The sequence below is a fragment of the Poecilia mexicana genome, unplaced genomic scaffold (genome assembly GCF_051168715.1).
Source record: "Poecilia mexicana isolate PSO_F unplaced genomic scaffold, ASM5116871v1 scaffold_23, whole genome shotgun sequence".
NCBI lineage: Eukaryota > Metazoa > Chordata > Actinopteri > Cyprinodontiformes > Poeciliidae > Poecilia > Poecilia mexicana.
Window position 1 is genome coordinate 2,755,010 of NW_028263392.1, and position 20,893 is coordinate 2,775,902.

The window sequence follows — 20,893 nt, forward strand, 5'->3', positions numbered from 1 at the left end:
CTGTATTATTTCTGAATGTTAGAATTAAATGAAAATGTTTTGTTTAGTATTAGAAAATTACTCAGGATTTATGCTAAATGGGGTTTTGGAAAATGATTGTGTTAACTTGTATACTTAGGATTGAATATTATGTTTCATAGGTTAGAAAAAGGAATTGTACCTCATTTTTTCTGTTGATTTTATGTGTTATTTTTGGTTTAAGGCAGGACTCAATCTTTTGGGGTGCTGAGTGCAGAGGAGCAAAACTGGGTTTGTTAACATAAACTTTCCTTAAACTAATTACAGAATTTAAGTTTGTTTCTGAGAATTTATGTAGGGAGAGATAGCGGGAGAGACTCCGGCTTTCACACATATCTGTGAAATCCTTTTCTCTGTATATCTTTTATTTAGATGGTTTTAAAACCGCAGGAGTTCAGGATGAGGCTCTCCTCTTCGTTTGTTAAACAAAAGAGCAAATGGCCTTTGTTCACAGCAGTAAATTAGGGGAAGTTCTAAGTTTTTCTAAGTGTCCAAGATAGCTTCCAGTTGGTCAAGCGGAGGTACGCCTTAATTGAATATATTAAAAAGGAAAGACACACCTACATATAAAAGTTCGTCCATGGGAGTAATAAGCCAGATAGCTGCCACTATTTTGCCTTTTTGCACCAGCTCTCTCCAAAGACGCGTCTTTGCCTTTTCTTTTTATCTTTTTGTCTCAGGTAATGAATGTATGTTCCTGTTGTTCTGCAGTTTTGTTGTTAATTCATAAGTTGTTTCTTATTGGATTAAATTCTGTAATTCTGTGACGTCAACACGCATTGTTGTTTTCCTTGTGCCTATACGTGGCCCGCCGAGAGGACCTGGGATCTAAAGGAAGAGAGAGAGCCAACTTTTTTCCAAAGTTAACTATTATAGATAATTTTCTTCCTTAACAATACCTTCACATCTCTAGCCTTTCCTTTGCCTATAGATTTAGAAATCAACATCAGACAGTTCATCTCACAATTGTAACATATTTGTGACATCATATCAGGGAAGGAGCTAGAGGTAGGGTCGGGGCTGCAGCAGGCCCCCAGCCTGTACCTACTGGGGGCCCACATGGGAGGCAGAACATGCCTTCACAGATCCAATTTTTTTTTAATCAGTAAGAAATGTAAACTTGCTGTTTTTTGTTATTAGATTGTTTTTCTTCCCTCTTTGATTGTTTTTAATCCAATAGCACATCACTGTGTCCAGTCTCTGCCTCCATCTCTTCCTCCTCCTCTGTCCATCAGAGCTGATGCAATAAAAGGTAAGTCACCTGCTCCAGGAGTCCAGTCTCCTCCCTTTTACATAGCTTCACTTTGTTCACGTCTCTAAAGGTGAGTAGCCTACATTTACTCTGTTACTTTAGTAAATTTTTGATAAATATTTACTTCTTAGAGTAGTTTTACTGTACCATGCTTTAATTTTTACTTAAGCATGAAGTAAGAATTATTAGATATAATGATAATAAGTAATAAATATAACCTACAGGGGGCCCACATGGGAGGCAGAACATGCCAGGTGCATTGTGGGTAAAGCTTGTCACCAACGTCATCATCAGTCACTTGGCAACAAATGGCAAACTAGCTAGAGCTACGGAACGTTAACATGTTTTGAATTTGCGTTGTTTCATCATTAGTGACCAGTAGTCTGATGTTTCTGTTCTTCTCTTGGTTTGTTGTATTTCATGTCAGATGGACTTCAAAATGACATAGTCGCTCTCTCTGGTGATGAAACTTGTTAGCTCTGCTGTTGCGGGCATGTCCATGCTGTAAAGTTAAATTATCATGAGCTTTATTATTTGGGCCCGGTCATTAGCCCCGCCCCCCGGCCGACGCCGTCTTGTTCCGCTACTGCGTCACATGTTTACCTGAGGAGCGGAAGCAGCAGTATGGCGTCTTGTCTGGAGTTTATTATAACAAGGTAAGTTCCATGTTAAAATGATCATGTTTTTGAGTATTTTTTATGGAGGCATTATTTTTCCGTTTACGCAAGAGTATCGATTCATATACATAGTTCGCTTAACGTACGCTTATTTGTTTGGATATCACGGTATATACGAGTATTTATTATCTTAACCAAACATCAAAGCTGTTAGGAAAATCTGCAGGCCATTTGAGTTAACATTATTTAGCTGCGGAGGTCGTTTTCTTTAAGTTTTTGGCTGTAGACTGCAAAATGGGGAAGTGGCTGTGCTGGACCGTTGGCTTGATCTATGCCACAAGTGTCAAACTCCAGTCCTGGAGGGCCACTGTCCTGCAACATTTAGATGTGCCGCTGCTGCACCACACCTGAATACAATAATTAGGTGATTAGCAGGACTCTGGAGAACATATGTGAGGAGGCAATTGAGCCATTTAACTCTGGTATTTTGTACCTGTGGCACATCTAAAAACTGCCAAAATGTTTTTTTCTTTGTTGGTGTGTCATGTTGGTGACTGAAGCCTGTTATGATGACTTCAACACATTTCTTCAGACAGGTTGGCACGACTTTTAATGCTGTCCAAAATTTTTCTATAAGCTGACTAATTTCATTAGTAATTATTTCTGACTTTTTTATGCTTTATCTTGTAAACCAGGTGGGCAGAGTAATTTGAATGAATATGACGGTGACACACACAGGTGAGTCTGATTAGTTTTGCTCACACTACTTTTTAAAATATTTATTTATTATCCTAATGTTTCTGCTATATTTCCTGTTTTTCCTTCCAGGCTGGAAGTCTTCCTCCTTCATGTTGGCGAAAACAAGAGCAGCACCAAAGACACTTCACCATCAGTGATCACAAGACCATCCATGGCCGCTTCCAATGAACTTTCAAAGCACACTTCACCTTCAGTGCAAAGTACCATGAATGTATGACCTTTGCTGTATATTGCTGTCAGTGCTGTTTGATGTTGTTTTGAAATAAAAGTGATTACATACTGCAAATGGTGCTGGTGTTTTTGTAGCATCTAATGTGGCATCAATGAATTTGGGGATCATTGATGGCCAATAGTTTCTGGGGAAAAAAGGTTTTAATTGCTCTAGTGACTTTTATTTGGTAGTAAATTGACAAAAAAAAGTGGGTAATGAGAGAAGGGGAAGACCGGGAAGTGAACCCATGACAGCCGCATTGAAAACTAGAGCCTCCAAATGTGGGTTGTGCTTATCCCCTGCACCACCACAGCACACTCTGCCAGTAGTATTTCAAAACTCAGATTTCTATGTCAATGTTTACTTTACACTGTTTTGTGTTAGAGTAACACTTTCATAGTGTTAACTTTTGACAAAATGCACTAGTGTTGAGTAAGTCAACACTGATGTGTGTTTTTCAACTACTGTGAGTGTTGATTCAACTATATCACAAATAACACTTTCAAAAGTGTAATTTCTACACCATCCAGAGTGGACCAATACAGTATAGACACTTTCAAAATGTTGAATTCAACTCTGTATGAGTTGACTGAACACTTCCAAATTTGCTGTGCATAATTAAGCTAATAGGTAATTTACAACCTTTTTGCTGTTGTTAAATTGTGACAAAACAGTAAACTACAAGGGGGCAAAACATTTTTCACACCACTGAAAGTTTACTGTAAAGTGAAAAGTCTATAATTTGTTTGGGTTACCTGGGTCAGCATTTCTAATTTAGGTTCTTTTTTTTAGGGTAACATTATTGCCTTCTAGAGCTTTTTATTGTATTTGTACATGCTTATTTCTTTTAAAATAATTGTCATTGGAGTTTTTTTTGTTTTTTGCTTTTTTGTTGTTGCTTTTTTGCAGGTCAGGACATTTTATTTTATTTTATTCTATTCAGGTGAGACCGATCCATTATCTTTTTGCTGTGCTGTGTTTATCCGAGGGGGCCTAGCAGTCATTGCAACTGAATATGCTTTGAGTCCTGCCATACATTAAAAACGTAATGCCTCCAAAAGAGCAAAGTACAGACGTAGATAGTTTAACTTTAACCCTGGTATGTAGAAATGGGGTCCAACCGACCCCTCACATATAAAACTTGTATCATTTGCCTCAGTCCTCTACATTTGCCTCAGTCCTCGCACGCACAAGGGTTAAGTTCTGCAAATGTAAAAAACATCACTTTTCAGAGAGAGAAAGTCAACCACTGACCACTAGAGGTCGTCATTGGGAAGAGAATAGCTTACTGTGTAACAATGCTACTGTCTTAATAATAATCAATTTTATTTATAATGACAGTGAAAGTGAACTCCTATCGCCGTTGCCACTATCACCCTTCCTATCACTCTGGCATACTTCCAACACTGTAACTCTGTCATATCAAGTGCAGCTACCTTTTGGGCTAAATGAAGATCTGTATTTAGACTTTTGGAGATCTGAAAAAATATTCTATATTATATTCTATTATATTCTATAATAATCTAAACCTTTTTCAACCATAGACCCCATGACAGCCAAATTATTACTTTAGTTATCACCACAGTTTTAGAAAGGATTAATCCATCCTTAATGAACAGATGTAAACCAAAGCATTTAGGAGCACATTGATATGAGGAAAGTGGAATTGAGCCCACAGCTTTTTGCCTGCAAGACAAGAACTCTCTCCACAGTCATCCATCTGCTTTTAACCCAGACAGTCTGGACAATTCTGTTGATGTTAATGATAATGAAGGCAATGATAAACCTTCCTTAAACACTACAGATATTTATGGAGTACCACAGGGTCTAGTACTTGGGCCCATTTGGTAAATATTGTCGAGAAGTCGAGATCATCCCACTTTCCCATGCTGGAGATTTTAGTTTAATAACAATGAATAAAGTTATCTTTAAAACTAATTACACAGGTGACATCAAGACCCAACAGTAGAGTCAGACGGTAATAAAATTAATCTGGTTGTGTGTGTTGTTATAGTGTCCTGCAAACTTTGCTTTAATTCTACTTTTTTCTATTTAATCATAAAAAATCATAGTCAGACAGAAAGAGAGTCATGTAACAGGAAAAGAGGAACCGAAAGGAGAGCAGAGGTAACCAAGACATTAGGTCATTAGAACAGACATCATGTCTCCAAGATGGTGATGGATATGAGATCATCTGTCCAAGCAGTCAGTACAGAGGAAACAGGTGCAGAATTCAGACAGGGAACTGAAAGTGCAGCTCAGGAGAAGTAAAGTTCATCTGTAGTCTGAGGCTAACTATAGAACAGTTGACATCAAGTAAAAACGTCCATGAGGAAAGAAAGTGTGTGGCTGCTGATAAGAATAAAAAGACACCAGACAGGAGGATCGGGGTTCTTTGTTCCGCAGCGTTCGAGTCGAGCACACATGGAGATGCAGAATCAACGGAGGGCTGCGTGATGATACCCCGGGACGACTGCTCGCTGCACAAGGAAGGAACAAGATCCGTTTACCCACAACCCGGGATTCTGATTCGACTGTGGCCCTGCACTCAACCCAAAGGATTACAACGATGCTGCAGTGGACATGGGGAATATACCAAGATCTTTTGTGGATAAAGAACTGAGTTCAGAGAGGATTCTCACCAGTTCAACTTTGGATTTATTCTGAAAGGATTCTGCCAAGACAAAGACAGGACTCCATCCATGGACGTTAAAGTTTTCTGCTGCCAAGATCGTCTCTGCATCTGGGTTCGAGTAATACTGCCTCCCCCAAAGCCTCTATTTAGATTAAGACACAGTGTAGGGTTAGAAGTAGGAGTAATTTCTGATGATTCTTAAAAGTTTTAATGACTTAATTTTTATTGAAATGCTGTATGTCTTTTCCCTTGCTTAAGCTTGCTAATAAAATTACTAAAGTCTAATTTGATGTTGTGGACAGTTAAATTAATTGAGTCATCTAGATTTAATTTCTCTGATCATTGTAAACTCAATGCTTATGGTCCCAGTAACTTAGGGTGGCTTCGTAAGTTCTTTAGTTCAGATAAATAATGTCCCTGAGACTTATTCCTAGTCACTAAAATTATCTAAGCCGGTTACCAAGTGCACGTTAATTACAGGGAAGGAGCTACCGTTAACAGATGTGGTTCATGAGTTCGGACATCGGCGGGGCTACTCTGATGTCTGAGTCATGAACTGAAGCGGGGCATAACGTCTGGATGAAGGTAGTCAGAGCTTAGACGAATCCTTCTCGCGCCCAGCTTAAACAAAAGTTCTCTAAATTCTTATCTGCGGTAATACCCGGGAATTAGAGTCTTTTCAGACCCGTGAGACGGAGAGCTGGTCAGTAGTCAGTCTGCTAGAGTTGGGAGGAGTTAAGGGCGTGGCTGAATACTGGGAATTAACAATATACTTCCACTGTAGAAAACCAATTTGTTTGGATCTGGTATTGAACAACTGAAGAGCAGCAAGATTTATGAAGTTTATTCTCAAAGGATTTAGTGGTGGGTCAGATTAAGAGGCCGTCTTCCTCTTTGAGACTGAGCTTTAGAAGAGAATCACAGTAGCTAATCTCCACTTAACATGTTTCCTTCAAATATATTAGGTTACACAGGCCTAATTCCTATTGTTGTGCTGACAATGCTCAGTTATATTTATTCGGTAACACTTTATTTGAAGGGGGTTGAATAAGACTGTCATGACACTGTCATAAACATGACATAACACCTGTCATGAACATCAATAAGTCTTCATAAATAGTTATGACTTGTCATAAAGCGTCATTCGGTAAATAATGACACTTTTAATACAAAGTTGACATTATTCAAAATGTCTTCGTTATGACAGCTTGACATTATTCTAGACAAAATGTCTTCATTATGACAACTTGTCATTAACCTCGCCAAAAATGTCTTCGTTATGACAACTTGTCATTAACCTAGATAAAATTGTCTCCGTTATGACAACTTGTCATTAACCAAGAAATCATGATCTAACATAAATTTGTCATAATAGTAGTCATAATGATTTAATTATTACACTAGCAAAAGCTTTAACAAAACAATGATTAATATTTCCACTCCCTGAAATAAAGCAAAGCAAGTAGGACATGCAATAAAGATTTCACTAAGCTTTATTACACGGTCAAATGATTTAATAACAGACTCATTAACAATTTCTTTTACATCAACTAAAGTGGAACAAGTAGCACCAGTTATGAATATGTCATTAAGTGTTATGACAGTGTCATTAATATTAACTATTACCTCAAGTAAAGTGAAACAAGTTACAACAGTTATGACAGAGTCATCAAGTGTCATTACAGTGTCCTTAATCTTAACTATTACCTCAAGTAAAGTGAAACAAGTAACAACAGTTATGACAAAGTCATTAAGTGTCATTACAGTGTCTTTAATCTTAACTATTACCTCAAGTAAATTGAAACTAGTAGCAACAATTATAAAGATGTAATTTAGTATTACAGTGTCAAATGCAATGCTAACAGAGTTATTGATATTAAGTCTTACCTCAAATGAAGTGAAAAACACTGGACTACTTATAACTACCATCATAACTGTAGAACAAACCCTTTGTACATTGGAATAAAACAAAAGATAACTTGTTCTAAGATAACAGAGGGTTTAACGTCTGGTCAGTATATTGTTACTCTGAAATGCTGATTGAAAAACTAAAACAGAATTACTTATTCTTTAACTAAAGAAAATAGGTTCTTTCAACATTAAATTTTTTTTTGCTTTGATTATGTCAGCCATCTCCTTCGTAATAGTCTTCCTGTAATCAGCCAAGTCGCTAAATAATGCACATGAAGGAAAACTTTGACTAATATATTAGCTTTTAATTTGCTAGATTAAAATTGGAGGGGGAAAAAAACAATTTGCCTGTCTTTAAAATATATTTAATATTAAGGGCTAACGTTACAGTAATTGTGTTTAATAACTTTAGCTAACATTAACTTACAGGAAGGTAGGATTGGCTTGAATTGCTTATAGCTAACATTACAGAGAAAGAGAACATAGTCAATGTTATTTTCTCAAAGAAAATGTAAAGTTAATAAGACACATACCTCATATGTATTAGGTATCAAACTTCGGCTTCTTTTTAAACAGGAGGTCTGGCTGTTATAACTTGTGTTAGGTTCGCGCCACAATATGGAAGATTTCTTCTTCACCAACACACTGCACGCCTGTTCGTGGACTGCTGCCTCTCACTGGTGGAGATGGTGTATTGCACTACTTAGCCCTTGTGTTTAGAAATGGGGTCCATACCAACCGACCCCACACACGTAAAACTTTTATCATTTGCCACAGTTCTCTACGTTTGCCTCAGTCCTCGCACGGACAAGGGTTAAAACAGCCTTAAATAATGTTTCAAATGCTAAGTTCATAAGTGCTTTGTAGACATCTTGCTGTAAAACTTTAGGATCGATTAAATTAAGAAAATTAAGACTAAGCAACATGGCAGAGCTTTATAATATTACTAAATAAAGCTAATTTTTAAAGTTTAATCCGTAATAGTTTTATAACAAATTTATGTCAGATCATGATTTCTTGGTTGCCAAGTTGTCATAACCAAGACATTTTGAATAATGTCAACTTTGTATTAAAAGTGTCGTTATTTATCGAATGACGCTTTATGACAACAGTCATAACTATTCATGAAGACTTATTGATGTTCATGACAGGTGTTATGTCATGTTTATGACAGTGTCATGTCAGTCTTATTCAACCCCTTCAAATAAAGTGTTACCATTTATTCATACAGACTTGATGAATCCAATCAGTTTATACAGTTTTCATCTCTGTTTAAGAGATAAAAGACCAATATAGAGCAAATATCACGTTAAGGTGCAAACATCAAATCTAGACCAATACCAGGGTATTTGTCTCCAACTTTATGTAGAGGACAACATAGAAGACAGAGGGTCAAGGTTTAAGGTCATAGTTCATTTTATTGGGACATTATTTACACCATGTACATAGTGTTTCATTGAAACAAGAGTGTAGCACTGACAGGCAGGGTCCTTTCTGTGTTTGACCAAAGAAAACTGCTGATTTGTGTCTGTCTTCAGGGGCTTAAAATTTTTTCAAAGTGGCTCCACTCATGACCTTTAACTTCTGAATCCATCCAGGATGAATATTCAGTGTTTCTAAAGAAATGAACAGATAAAGCTCTGTGGTTCTGAACAAACTCTTCACAATATGACCTAATTTGGTTTTTGAGCTCCATGAAATTGTTCAAACAAAAATCTTTAAAAACAAAAAGATATATATATATATATATTCACATACATATGTACATATAACATTGTATAAATATATTAAAATAGTTTAAATTACATTTATTTAACAGCCTTCCATAAATAGATGACACAGTTTTTCTCGATGTTTTAGTGTTGGAAGCACAGAGCACTCTCTGATGAACGGTTCTTGACTCGGTTGGGATTTGGATCCATGCTGGTTTGCCATTGTTCTTCATTGTAAAACACTGAATTGTGCTATGACACTGAACACTGAAGAATTCTGGGTATTTTCTTGGTGTTTAGGAGTGCACCTGACTTCGTACGGCTGAAGCTGTTGCGGTTTAACAAGTGTAACAAGTATATTATTACAACCACTGTATGTGGTCAAATTCAAAGCATTCTCCCATAAAGAAAAAAAACATTCTAGGTTTCCCTCCGTGGCCCCTGCTCAGGAGTCGGGGGGGCTGGATGGAAACGGAGGGCTTGGCGGCCTTCCCGAAGCAGTAGTGTCGTTGCTGCACACGCCCATCAAACAAGATCTATTGCAGACCTCCCAGTGTCTGGTTCTGTTCACAGATTCGCTAGCTGACACTATGAGCGAAATCAAAGGACCTTAGAAATACTGAACAAGGTGCCGTTTAGGTGAAAACTGACAAATGGCCTCAGCTATAAGTGCTTTTGAATATACAAAGAAGCTTCAGACACGTTTTTGGTAAAGTTGAACAAAAACAGAAAGCGAAGGTCGAAGGAAACTAAATTGTCCGTGAAGTTTCATGTCCCGTGGCTTCGTTTCAGTTTTTGGGAGATTCACGTACTTCGTTAAGAAGGATGTTCTCGCTGAGATCAGAGTTCACAGCTACACTCTCCCACGAATAACACTGTACCTGAGAGGAAGCTGTGTTTGAAACTCTACAAATTTTCAGTCTGTGTTGTGAGGCCTTTTTGTTTACAGCTGTACCACAATAATGAAACAGAAAAAAAGTAAAAAGCAAAAGACTATTTCAAAAGTTACGATAAAAAGAGGGAAACGCCATCTTTGTGGTCTAGAACAGCAAAATGTACAGAGTTCAGATACATTCTCTTGGAATGGTACGGTCCATTGCTCAGAAAGCCGAGCATCAAGTGAGTCTTTGTGGTTTCTTTTGTTCGTCACACTGGTTTTGTTGGCTGTGTGTTTGTTGCAGTCCGACTCTGAAAGCTTCCCCCTCCGCCAGCAGAAGAGCTGGAGCTTCAGTGACCTTTGACTTTCTTAGAGTTCACGATCCAGTCGAAGATGAGAAGAGACATGCAGCCAATCATGACAACAAATCCTAATATCAGGAACATCATAGCCTGGTGAAAGAAATAATTTCAGTTAATTTGAAGTTGTTACACAATATCTTAGATTGAATTTATTAAAAAAAACAAAATGTGATTGAAATTGTGAAATGTTTAATAATGTCTTACCCCAATCTTCTTCATAGATTTCATTGACTCCTTCTTAACCAGTCTGAGATAGAAAGCTGAGGGCAGGATGAAGATCAGCATTGCAGCAGCAGAGGCACCTGGAAGGAGGAATTAATCCATTGAGCCGTTAATCCCAACAGGTCAATAATACATTGTTAGAAAGTGGATAATACATATTAACATGTACAGTTATTTACCAATAAAGCCAAAAATATCTCTGATGCTCGGGACAAAGATGACCAGAATGTTGGTTCCTGTTAGCAGGATCAGGGTGATGATAGCGTGACGGATCCAGCTGAAGTCTTTTCCTGGGAACAGCAGGTGGCCGACTGAGGTACGAATCTGTTCAGAACCAGACAAAGATTAGCTCAATGGACTTCATAGTCTTAGTGACTGACTGGATCATTAACAGTAGACCCTCAATACTTACAGGGAAGAGCAGCACAGGAACTGAGAGTGTGACAGCGGCCAGCACAGCCAGGCGAACAACCAGCAGGAGAATATCATCCCTGTAGTAGTTTGAGTAGGTGTGGAGCAGCTCAGGTCCCACATGGACTCAACAGAAATATGACAGAGATCACTCTAGTTAAATTCAGATGATATGGCTACAATCATATCATCTAGTTTTCAAACATTACCATGCTAACACTTTGGAGTAAGACGTAAACTGTCTTTTGTACATTATAAACAGGATTTTTTTAAATTAATTTTCTTGTAATATCTCAAATGTTGACATATGCTGAAGCTACTGTTAATGTTTTTGAGTACATAAAACGTGATAAATGTGGGCTAAATGTTTCACTTACAAAGGAGTGTTGCTTAAAAATTAATAAAACAATAAACATACAAGTCTTTTGGGCTTTATATGTAGAATCCATATTTAATTTTTAGAATTGAATTTAAAATGTTGACAGATTAATTAAGTGAAGCCAAAATTGTGCTGTTAAATAGAAGCTTTTCATCCAAGTCTCTGTTAACATGTATATGCTAACCTTTAGCTACAGGAGCATAAATTTACCTTCTTGCAGCTCTCTGAATAGTACCAACAAAGTTAAAAAAATAAAAAAATAAAATAAAAAACAAGAATGAATGTTGTTTTGATATTTCTAAATTCTAAAACTTCAACCATCTAATAAAACATGAATGTTTTGCTTTTCCATCTCTACACCCATACTTTAATGCTCAGGATCAAATTGACAAATTAGCAGGTCTATATGATACAAACAAAATTACAATTAATGTCAAACATAGTTGTTTAGAGGGTAATTGTTTGTGCTTTTTAGAGATTAGATGCTAAGCTAGCTATAGCAAAGCTATGCTAAAAATAAGTTGATTTTGAATTACATTCAGGGTTTGTCATAATTCAGACAAACTGAATACAGTGATATATTAGCAATGTAATTTATGTTTTTCTTACATCTCCTTTTATCACCCTTGCCTGCTTTGTATAATGTTAAAGAGCGATTTCCAAGTCCTTATGTAACTGTTGCAATATTCCAGGAAACTTTTCTGGCTTTTTTTTTTTTGTATATTTAAAGTCAAACAGGAACATGCTGGCACCAGGTGCATCAGGTGGTGTTTTCACACTGTTGTGTAACCAGCCTTGAATCAATACATTAGGATTTTTAATTGAAGTCCTCTTTACACTGCAAACCACAATTACTAAAACATTTCAAATTTAAGGTAAATGACCTGTGAACCCATAAAGTGAGAATTTTGTACAAGATTGGATAATCTGAAAGAAAACATTTATTATTTTATTTATTGTTTTATTTATTTGTCAAGGGACAGGTTAAATTTGTCAACATTATACAATATAAATGTGTGGACGTTAGCTAAAGTAAGCACATTTTTACTTGCAGCCCCATTGAAGTTGTTAAAGCCAGCCTTAATCTAATAATTATATTATTTATGTTTTACAATAAGTGCATCTAAATATGCCACACTGTAGTTTTTAAATCTTGCCCAACTTACTGTTGAAGGTGAGGTATCCAAAGAGGGCGGTCAGCAGGTACATGATGAACATGGCCAGGAAGGAAACATTGGCCACATTCTGCATCTTTCGGCGTGAGCGGCTGTTCAGGGAAGGAGAGTTTTATTTACCAGACCAAACTTTAAAGAAATATAACATTGGTTTAGTTTAAACCTTATAGAAAGTTTGAGTTAAATCTATGCAGCAGCACTTACTCTTTGAGCTCCTCATACGTGGGTAGGATAGTAGGATGGCACATGAAGGCAAAAGTGAGGATGGGTACAGCATAGACAGTCTGGAGAGATGGAAAAATACAAAGATTAGAAGTTATTCTTTGAATATTATTGAAAATATTCATATTTAATCTGCAAGAGATTTATTTACCTGTGAATTGAAGACAAAGTATTTAGGCTTGCAAGTGTCATCATCTGTAGTGGTGTTGTTGCTGTGGGGGGTGATGTTGAACATATGCATGGTTTCATTTCCAGTGTCAGGAACAGGTAGAGGGCATGGGATCTGGAACTTCTTTATGATCACCTGCAGGAATATAAAGAGAAATATATTTTTGGACTGTGGTATATTTTTCACAATATTCAAAAAACTAAATAAGCAGTGATTTGAAAACTTTAATGAAATGACTGACTAAATCTAACTCGCAGGGGAAATCAAACTGTACTCACCACAATCAGAAAGAACACCATGCAGAGCAGAGAGAGACCACTGGTGTAACCAAGGTAACCTAGTGAGGAAAGATGAAAAATGATTTTTGTCCGAAAATGCCAACTTTACATGATTTTGTAAATTATGATGCTTCAACTTTTATTATTACTTAGGAAATACATCCTTACCTAATTTCCTGAGTAATGAGAGAGGCAGGATGACAATAATCGAGACCAGAATCACGAGGTAATCTCCATTAATGTACCATTCACTGAAACACATACAAATACATCTTTAAATTGATAGAATAATATTTGTTACACAATCTGTTGAAAAAACATAATTAATTAGTTTGAACAGTCAAAATGAAAAGTTTTGGTAACTTTATTTGAAGTGGTTTGCATAAGACTGACATGACACTGTCATAAACATAACACCTGTCATGAACATAAAGAAGACTTTATGAATGTTTATGACAGTTGTCATGAAGTGTCATTCAGTAAATAATGACACTTTTAATGCAAAGTTGCTCTAAAAGTTGCATTAAAAGTCCATTAAAAGTGGCAACTTTGCATTAAATTATCATAATTTACAAAATCATGTAAAGTTGGCATTTTTAATGGATTTTTAATGCAACTTTTAGAGTAACTTTGCATTAAAAGTGTCATTATTTACCAAATGACACTTTATGATGAGTGTCATAAAGTGTCATAAAGACTTCTTTATGTTCATGACAGTGTCATGTCAGTCTTATGCAAACCACTTCAAATAAAGTGTTACCAAAGTTTTGCACTTGTCTTGACTTTTCAGCTTCAGAGGAGGTCGGGTCACTCTCCAGATTCAGAGCTGACCACCAATTTTTCACAAAAGGTTGTAAAACTCAACAGTGTGCTCAGTGTAGCCTCAAGCTATTAAAGGAAATGTTGCTTTGGACCCTGTGTGACTGCAAAAGGGATTTGAATGAGGAAACCAATGAAGAAGAAGCAGGAGGTGGAGAAGAGATTGGCAGAAAAGTTAGTCAATGAATTCAACTCTTTTGGAACCAGACGATCTTTAATATGTGACAGACTTAAACTAACACAGAAATACAATATCATAGGAGAAAATCGTTAACAAGCATAAAACAGGAAGGCAATTAACAACAGCCTTATTTTATGGGGCTTTGGCAGTGACGTCTCCAACACAAGGAATGCTTAGGAATTGATCAGTTTGTGAATAAAAATGAATTCCAATAGTGATCAAATGTCTTTGTCACCCTGGACATGACCACTTTTCACGTTCTGTCCAGAGAATCAGGGAGGCTTTCTATGACTGAAAAAACATATCTGGATTTTGATCGTTTTTCAGGAGACCAATAGGCATCACCTATCTACATTGACTGGTGCTATGCATGGAATCAGATAGCTGTCCTTATTAGTCATTTGACATTCTCTCCAAGCTGCACTGTTTTTTTTTTCTTTGTGAGACTGTTGCTTTTTTTATTATTATTACATCAATTATAATTTCAATTTTTTGTGTATTTTTGTCCAGGTATTTCTAAGCTACGGAAGATTAATTATTAGGAACCCACCAATATGAAAACTTGAGATGATGTTGATATCTGATATATTGCTGTTATGGCAGAATTTACCAATATTATAACTGAAACAGATGACCAGTGTAGCCCCATAGTCCTGTACTGAATCACTTTAACTGTTACATGACCAAGCAGACACCACTTGATTGCTCATATAAGTGGTAACTATATATAAAAGTCTGGGCTGCTTAGATGACATCACAGTAATGTCCTGGATGATGCCATCTTTTATTAACTAGACAAGTTAATCCAGTTCCTTTATAAAACTGTGTCTGCTGGTAGAGTCAGAAAGCCTGGAAGATAAACGCTACAGTTGAATGCTTCCATAGTACTGCGTTCCCAATACTCTGGGTGAGTCCAAGTTGATTCAATGTTTTAGACAACTGGATGAAATTGGACTCGCATTGCTCATTATCATTGATGGAGGAGTTCGATTGTTCTTCTCTCTCCTCTTTTTCAACTGTTGTGCTTTAGTTGGGTTCAAGTTTGGCCATAAATAACTAATTTTCTGCCAGAAATAAAGCAATTAAAGTTTTTAAGATAAAATCAGAATTTAATGAACAGAGCAATTCCAACATGCTGCTACGTTGAGCAGCACAATTGTAGAATGTCACATTCCAGACTAATTTGATTTTGTACTAGAAATTTCAACTCTAAAATAACAAAACCTATAAAGGTATTAAGTGGCAAATGGTGAACAGCAGCCAAGCAATAAATAACCAATTCTGCTGTTTCTTTGTTTAGTTGTTAAAATGACCAAATGTTTAACTACTTACCCATCATTTGCTCCAGTAAAGGACTGAATGACAATGGGGAGTTCATATTTGATAATGTAGAGGTAGCTTGACATGGCTGCATGAAAGATAAAAAAGAAGAAAACAAAATAAAATAATAAAAAACACAGAAGTTAGCAACATCCCTAGCATAAATTTACACATTTAGAAAAAAAAGAGTCATTTGTGATATTTTGAGAGAAACAAAAAGTCACAGAACACTAAGAAATAATAATAACAACAACTATCTGATTCTGCCTGTACTCCCAATTTGGACACAGAGAAGCATCATAGTTACAATGCATAGCTGTTATACTTAAAGGTCAGTCCCTCACCTCCAATGTTCTGCATGGTGATGGAGCAGGAAGCAGCCAGTTTGCCTGGGATCCCAAAGGACTTGTAACCCAGTGACTCGTAAACAAGAGCACCTGGAAAAGAGGGGAAAAACGCAAAGAGTTTTAAATCTTGACATTTAAATGTGAAGAAACATAAAAAGAGCTGCTGCTCACCTGCTTCATCAGCTGTCTTCAACAACAAGTGGACAGAATACAAGGAGAAAATGGCAAAGAAAACCAGGAGAAACCTGTAAACACAAGAGAGAGAAAAGGTCTTCAGTGAAAGATGACTTGTGATTATTGGCAATAAATAAATAAAATCTATATGCTTGATGGGTCTTTTGGTGCCAAATGATACACGTTGTGCAATAAGCACAGTAATGACTAATAGGAATTTAGATTTTTTTTTAAATCCACTCTTTTGCTGACAGAAACCTTTTAAGTAACTAACAAAACATGATACACTGAACAGCCACCAGGGGGCGGATTTGCAAAACAACCTCCAATAACTTTCTTCTAGCGAAAAACAAATTTTTTTTCCAGATGGTCTTTTACAGAAGCTTAGATAACCAGGTTCAGGTTGCCACATTACTTCGGAGGTGAGATTTTCTTCTTTGTTTGCAAGTCAATATGAACAGAATAGTTAAACATTTCTTGCTGATCTTTGGGAATGTCATAGCCTGAGACCTTAAAACACTTGTCTGAATTCCGCTCAGCTGAATTAGGATAATGATGGAAAAATGCTTACACAAACAGGGCGATGCCGGTGTTGGCCATGGCAAAGGACAGACCCAAGATGCCGCTGCCCATGATGGTATTGCCCAGGTTGAAGACGGACATACCGAAGGAGGCATGGCGCTCCTTCGGTATGTGCTTCTGGTGCTGAAGAGGAGAAAACAGAATTTATAAAAAATGGCAGAAAAAAAAACTACATTGTGGAAATAAACCTGAACTTACTTCATGCTTCTTCTTGCTTGGGTTATGATCAGAGAGGAAGTTTTGACTCTCTGGATCTGCATCTGGGTATTGCCTTTAATAGAAGAAAGAGACGTGTTAAATGAGCTGAAGGCTTTACTTTCAGTTGGTTTTTTCTGACTGGCTTGAAACAGGTTTTAAAAACAGGTCAGACAAGTCAGTGGTCCATATCAAAGTATGGACAACAGAGCTGACATATTGAACTTTTCTTTTGGTCTTTAGACCTTTTAAAAAAAGAGCCTCACCCATTGAGAGGAATCCTCTGGGTAGAGTCAGAGTCGTTGCTGTTGGAGCTGCAGCTGTCGTCGTCTTGAGGAGCATTCAGGCTTTTCATCTCAATTCTAGAACCCATCCCATTGCCAAGGACTGACCCTTGGCTATGGGATATAAATAAAAACTATATGCTTTTTATTGGTCAGGTTGAAGGGAATCCCACCACTAGAAGAATCACCCTGGTGTTGTGTAGAAACTGTCAAGGAGTCCCAGAAAGAAAAATGATTACAGGTGGAATAACTTACCTGTTCAGTTTCTTTCCCTTTGCTTGAGTTTTCTTTTTCATAGAAAAGACAATTTTATTTTTAATGTGTCGACAGGATGTACAGTTTAGTTTTGTTAAAATGAGCCTCACACTTCCATCAGTTTCTCATGCGTAAAGTAAGGGTTCTGCTCTTTACTGTCATCATAGATGCACTTTTGTTGTCTTCATCTTTTTGATTAGTCTCTGAAAAGTTCATCTCAGTTTTAACATCAGACTGCCTTTCACTAGGCACTGAGACTTAATATTATTAAATATTTAAAAATGATATCGTACCAGGCTTCTAGTTGATGGATATTTTACAGATAAAAAGCAAAAAAAAAAAAAACGAAAGCAGTGGATCAATATTTTTATATATTCAGTTTTATTATGTTCACTTGTCTATTTGTTCTGCCAAATGTAACTCAGAATGGTTGAGGTAATGTTTTTCAGATTACACTTTCAATCTGTACCTACAATCATCCATTTTGTCAACTTATTAGCTGACAGACCTACAAAAGAATGACCATTTCCACCACGGGAAGTTTTTTTTTTATGCTGTCAATCAACATGACAGACAACAAAGAAGTCTAGCAAAGTGTTTCTCAACCCTGGTCCTCACAGCCCTCCTGCTCTGCATGTTTTAGATGTGCCGCTATTCCAGAACAGCTGATTCAAATGATTGCATGACCATCAAGTACTGCAGGAGCCTGTTAATCACCCAGAGATACAATTCAGGTATGTGGCAGAAGGAAAACACCTAAAACATGCAGGACAAGGGGGCGGTGAGGACCAGGGTTGAGAAACACGACTCTAGTCACTAGAGTCTAGGCATTCAAAGTGACTCATTGATATGGACCACTGACTTGTCTGACCTGTTTTTAAAACCTGTTTCAAGCCAGTCAGAAAAAACCAACTGAAAATAAAACCTTCAGAACCGACACAAACGTCTTTTTCTTTTCAAACTATACAGAACTATACATATATTCAGTTTGATATCGCAGCAATAACATGATTTATTTGTTGAAAAAGGTCATAGTGTCATAGATCTGAAAAGATCTGAAAACAAAGAGTAACAGCCCAGTAGTAAACATGACACTGTTCACTTCAGTAACTGAGGATGAAAGAAATGTGTCATTATGATTTGAGCCTCATAATTTCCTCTTATTCCAGAAAGTGACCAGAGTTCAGTTTGTTTTCTAAAAATTAACACTTTCCAGTGTTCAGGATGAACTTTAATTACCAGCAGAACGTCTCACTGACATAGTAGCTGCTCTACAGTAACATGGCGATGAGGCGCAACCAACAGGATGTCTGACACAGATTAGAAATGGATTACAAACTAAAAAGTTCTCAATTTATTCATTATCACAGTAAAAACTAATATCAATACAGAACAAGCTGCATAAAGTCATATTATTTGTATAAATAATAGGCGAAAAAAAAGTTCAGGTAAGAGCCTCATACTATTAACAATTATATTTAGTTATTTAGTAATTTTTACTTAATGTTTAAGTAAAAATTAAAAGCATGGTTCAGTAAAACTGCTCTAAGAAGTAAATATTTATCAAAAATTACTAAAGTAACAGAGTAAATGTAGGCTACTCACCTTTAGAGACGTGAACAAAGTGAAGCTATGTAAAAGGGAGGAAACTTCCTGGAGCAGGTGACTTACCTTTTGTTGCATCAGCTCTGATGGACAGAGGAGGAGGAAGAGATGGAGGCGGAGACTGGCACACAGCGATGTGCTATTGGATTAAAAACAATCAAAGAGGGAAGAAAAACAATCTAATAACAAGAAAACAGCAACAAGTTTACATTTCTTACACTTGTAAGAAATATACTCTTCTTCGTTTGTCAGGTCAAACAAATTATTTTAAATCTGGAGCAAAACAATTACATCTTTGGTTTTCAAATATGTCACCAGAACCACATATCAGCCTGAGAGAATAGTCAGTAAGCAGACAACAGTTTTGAAGCTGATTTTGGAAAACTTCATTCACTTCCCCAGACTATATACACAGGACACTCTGAAAACAAATAGTCAACTTTATTTTTTAGATGGACAACAGGTGTCAAGATTTGGTAGATATTTGTTCTAAAAGTGGATGATTTTTGAAGTCTACAGTTGATGTTGAAGTATAAATGTATCTGTTCTAACCCAGAGTGACTAATAGAAGATAAGATGAAAAAAGTAATGGCTTTGAAAACAGCAGTGATCAAACCACTGATAAAAAAGAACAATCTGGACAAATCACTACTGCAGAATTACAGGCTGACCTCTGACCTCCCATTCATCAGCAAAGTTATTGAAAAAGCTGTTTATTCAGTTAAATAGCTTCCTAACGATGACCAACCGCTTTGACTCCTTCCAGTCTGGTTTCTGATCTCACCACAGCACAGAGACTGGCCTAGTCAAAGTAAGTGTTCAATGACATCCATATAAATACGGACTGTGTAAGAACCACAGTGCTGGTTCTGTTGGACCTTAGTGCAGCTTTGACCCTGTTGACCCTGTTGACCATGACATTTTACTGAACCGACTGGAGAGTTGGGTCGGACTCTCTGGTCCAGTGCTCAACTGGTTTGAATCTTACATAAAGAACAAGGATTTCTTTGTTTCAATCGGAAACTTCTCATCAGAGGTCAAAGGTCACATGTGGGGTACCCCAAGGTTCAATACTAGGACCCCTCTTATTCAATATTTATATGCTCCCACTGGCTCAGGTTATAACAGGAAATAAGATCATAACTATGCAGATGATACACAGCTCTACATCACGATGTCCAATCACTGAATAGATGCTTGGAACAGATAAATGTGTGGATGTGCCAAAACTTTCTCCAGCTGAACAGAAACAAAACTGAAGTTTGGACCTAAAGAGGAGCGAACTAGAATCAATGCTCAGTTATTACAACTGAAAACCAGTGATCAGCCCGAAACCTGCGAGTAGTGATGGACTCTGACCTGAACCTTCAGAGCCACATTAAGACAGTCACAAAGTCGACCTTCTATCACCTGAAGAACATCTCCAGGATTAGAGGACTGAAGTCTCAGTGAGATCTAGAGAAACTCATCCATGCATTTATCTTCAGTCGCATTGATGACTGCAACAGCGTCTTCACAGGTCTGACTAATAAATCAATCCTCCAGCTGCAGCTGATCCAGATGCTGCTGCTCACGTTCTCACTAAAACCAGGAAGATAGAGCACATAACACCAGTTTTAAAGTCCCTACACTGGCTCCCTGTAGCTCAGAGGATAGACTTTAAAATACTGTTAGTTTATAAATCACTAAACGGTTTAGCACCACAACACATTAAAGTCCGGTTGTTGTTGTACCAACCTTCCAGACCCCTCAGATCTTCTGGTTCTGGTTCTGCTCTGCATCCAGAACCAGAACCAAACGAGGAGAAACAACATTCAGCTTCTATGCACCACAAATCTGGAACAAACTTCCAGAAAACTGTAAAACAGCTGAAACACTGACTTCCTTTAAATCTAGTCTAAAAACACTGTTTTTCTTTGTT

The 20,893-nt window shown here is 37.0% G+C and overlaps 3 protein-coding genes across 4 annotated transcripts in view; 1 reads left to right on the forward strand and 2 right to left on the reverse strand.

Annotated features, from left to right (window-relative positions):
• Positions 1-20,104, reverse strand: part of LOC106913213 (sodium-coupled neutral amino acid symporter 2-like) — a 40,582-nt gene extending 20,478 nt beyond the window's left edge. The window contains exon 1 of one of the 2 annotated variants that reach the window (XM_088003119.1): positions 19,039-20,104. The gene's annotated coding sequence lies outside the window, so the exon portion shown is untranslated. The other variant, XM_088003118.1, reaches the window with a different exon arrangement.
• LOC106931789 (uncharacterized) overlaps positions 1,154-20,893 on the forward strand; it is a 70,912-nt gene continuing 51,172 nt past the window's right edge. The window contains exon 1 of the mRNA XM_088003120.1: positions 1,154-1,270. The gene's annotated coding sequence lies outside the window, so the exon portion shown is untranslated. The remainder of the gene's footprint in view (positions 1,271-20,893) is intronic.
• On the reverse strand, positions 8,802-19,041 carry LOC106912403 (sodium-coupled neutral amino acid symporter 2-like). The gene is made up of 16 exons (XM_088003117.1): positions 18,973-19,041; positions 17,095-17,318; positions 16,832-16,904; positions 16,623-16,756; positions 16,049-16,122; positions 15,875-15,967; positions 15,543-15,618; positions 13,379-13,461; positions 13,211-13,269; positions 12,915-13,067; positions 12,746-12,825; positions 12,533-12,633; positions 10,989-11,113; positions 10,756-10,900; positions 10,559-10,656; positions 8,802-10,444 (listed from the first exon to the last, which is right to left on the reverse strand). Exons 2-16 carry the CDS (start codon positions 17,199-17,201, stop codon positions 10,343-10,345), a joined length of 1,503 nt encoding a protein of 500 aa, XP_087859243.1. The 5' UTR covers positions 17,202-17,318; positions 18,973-19,041; the 3' UTR covers positions 8,802-10,342.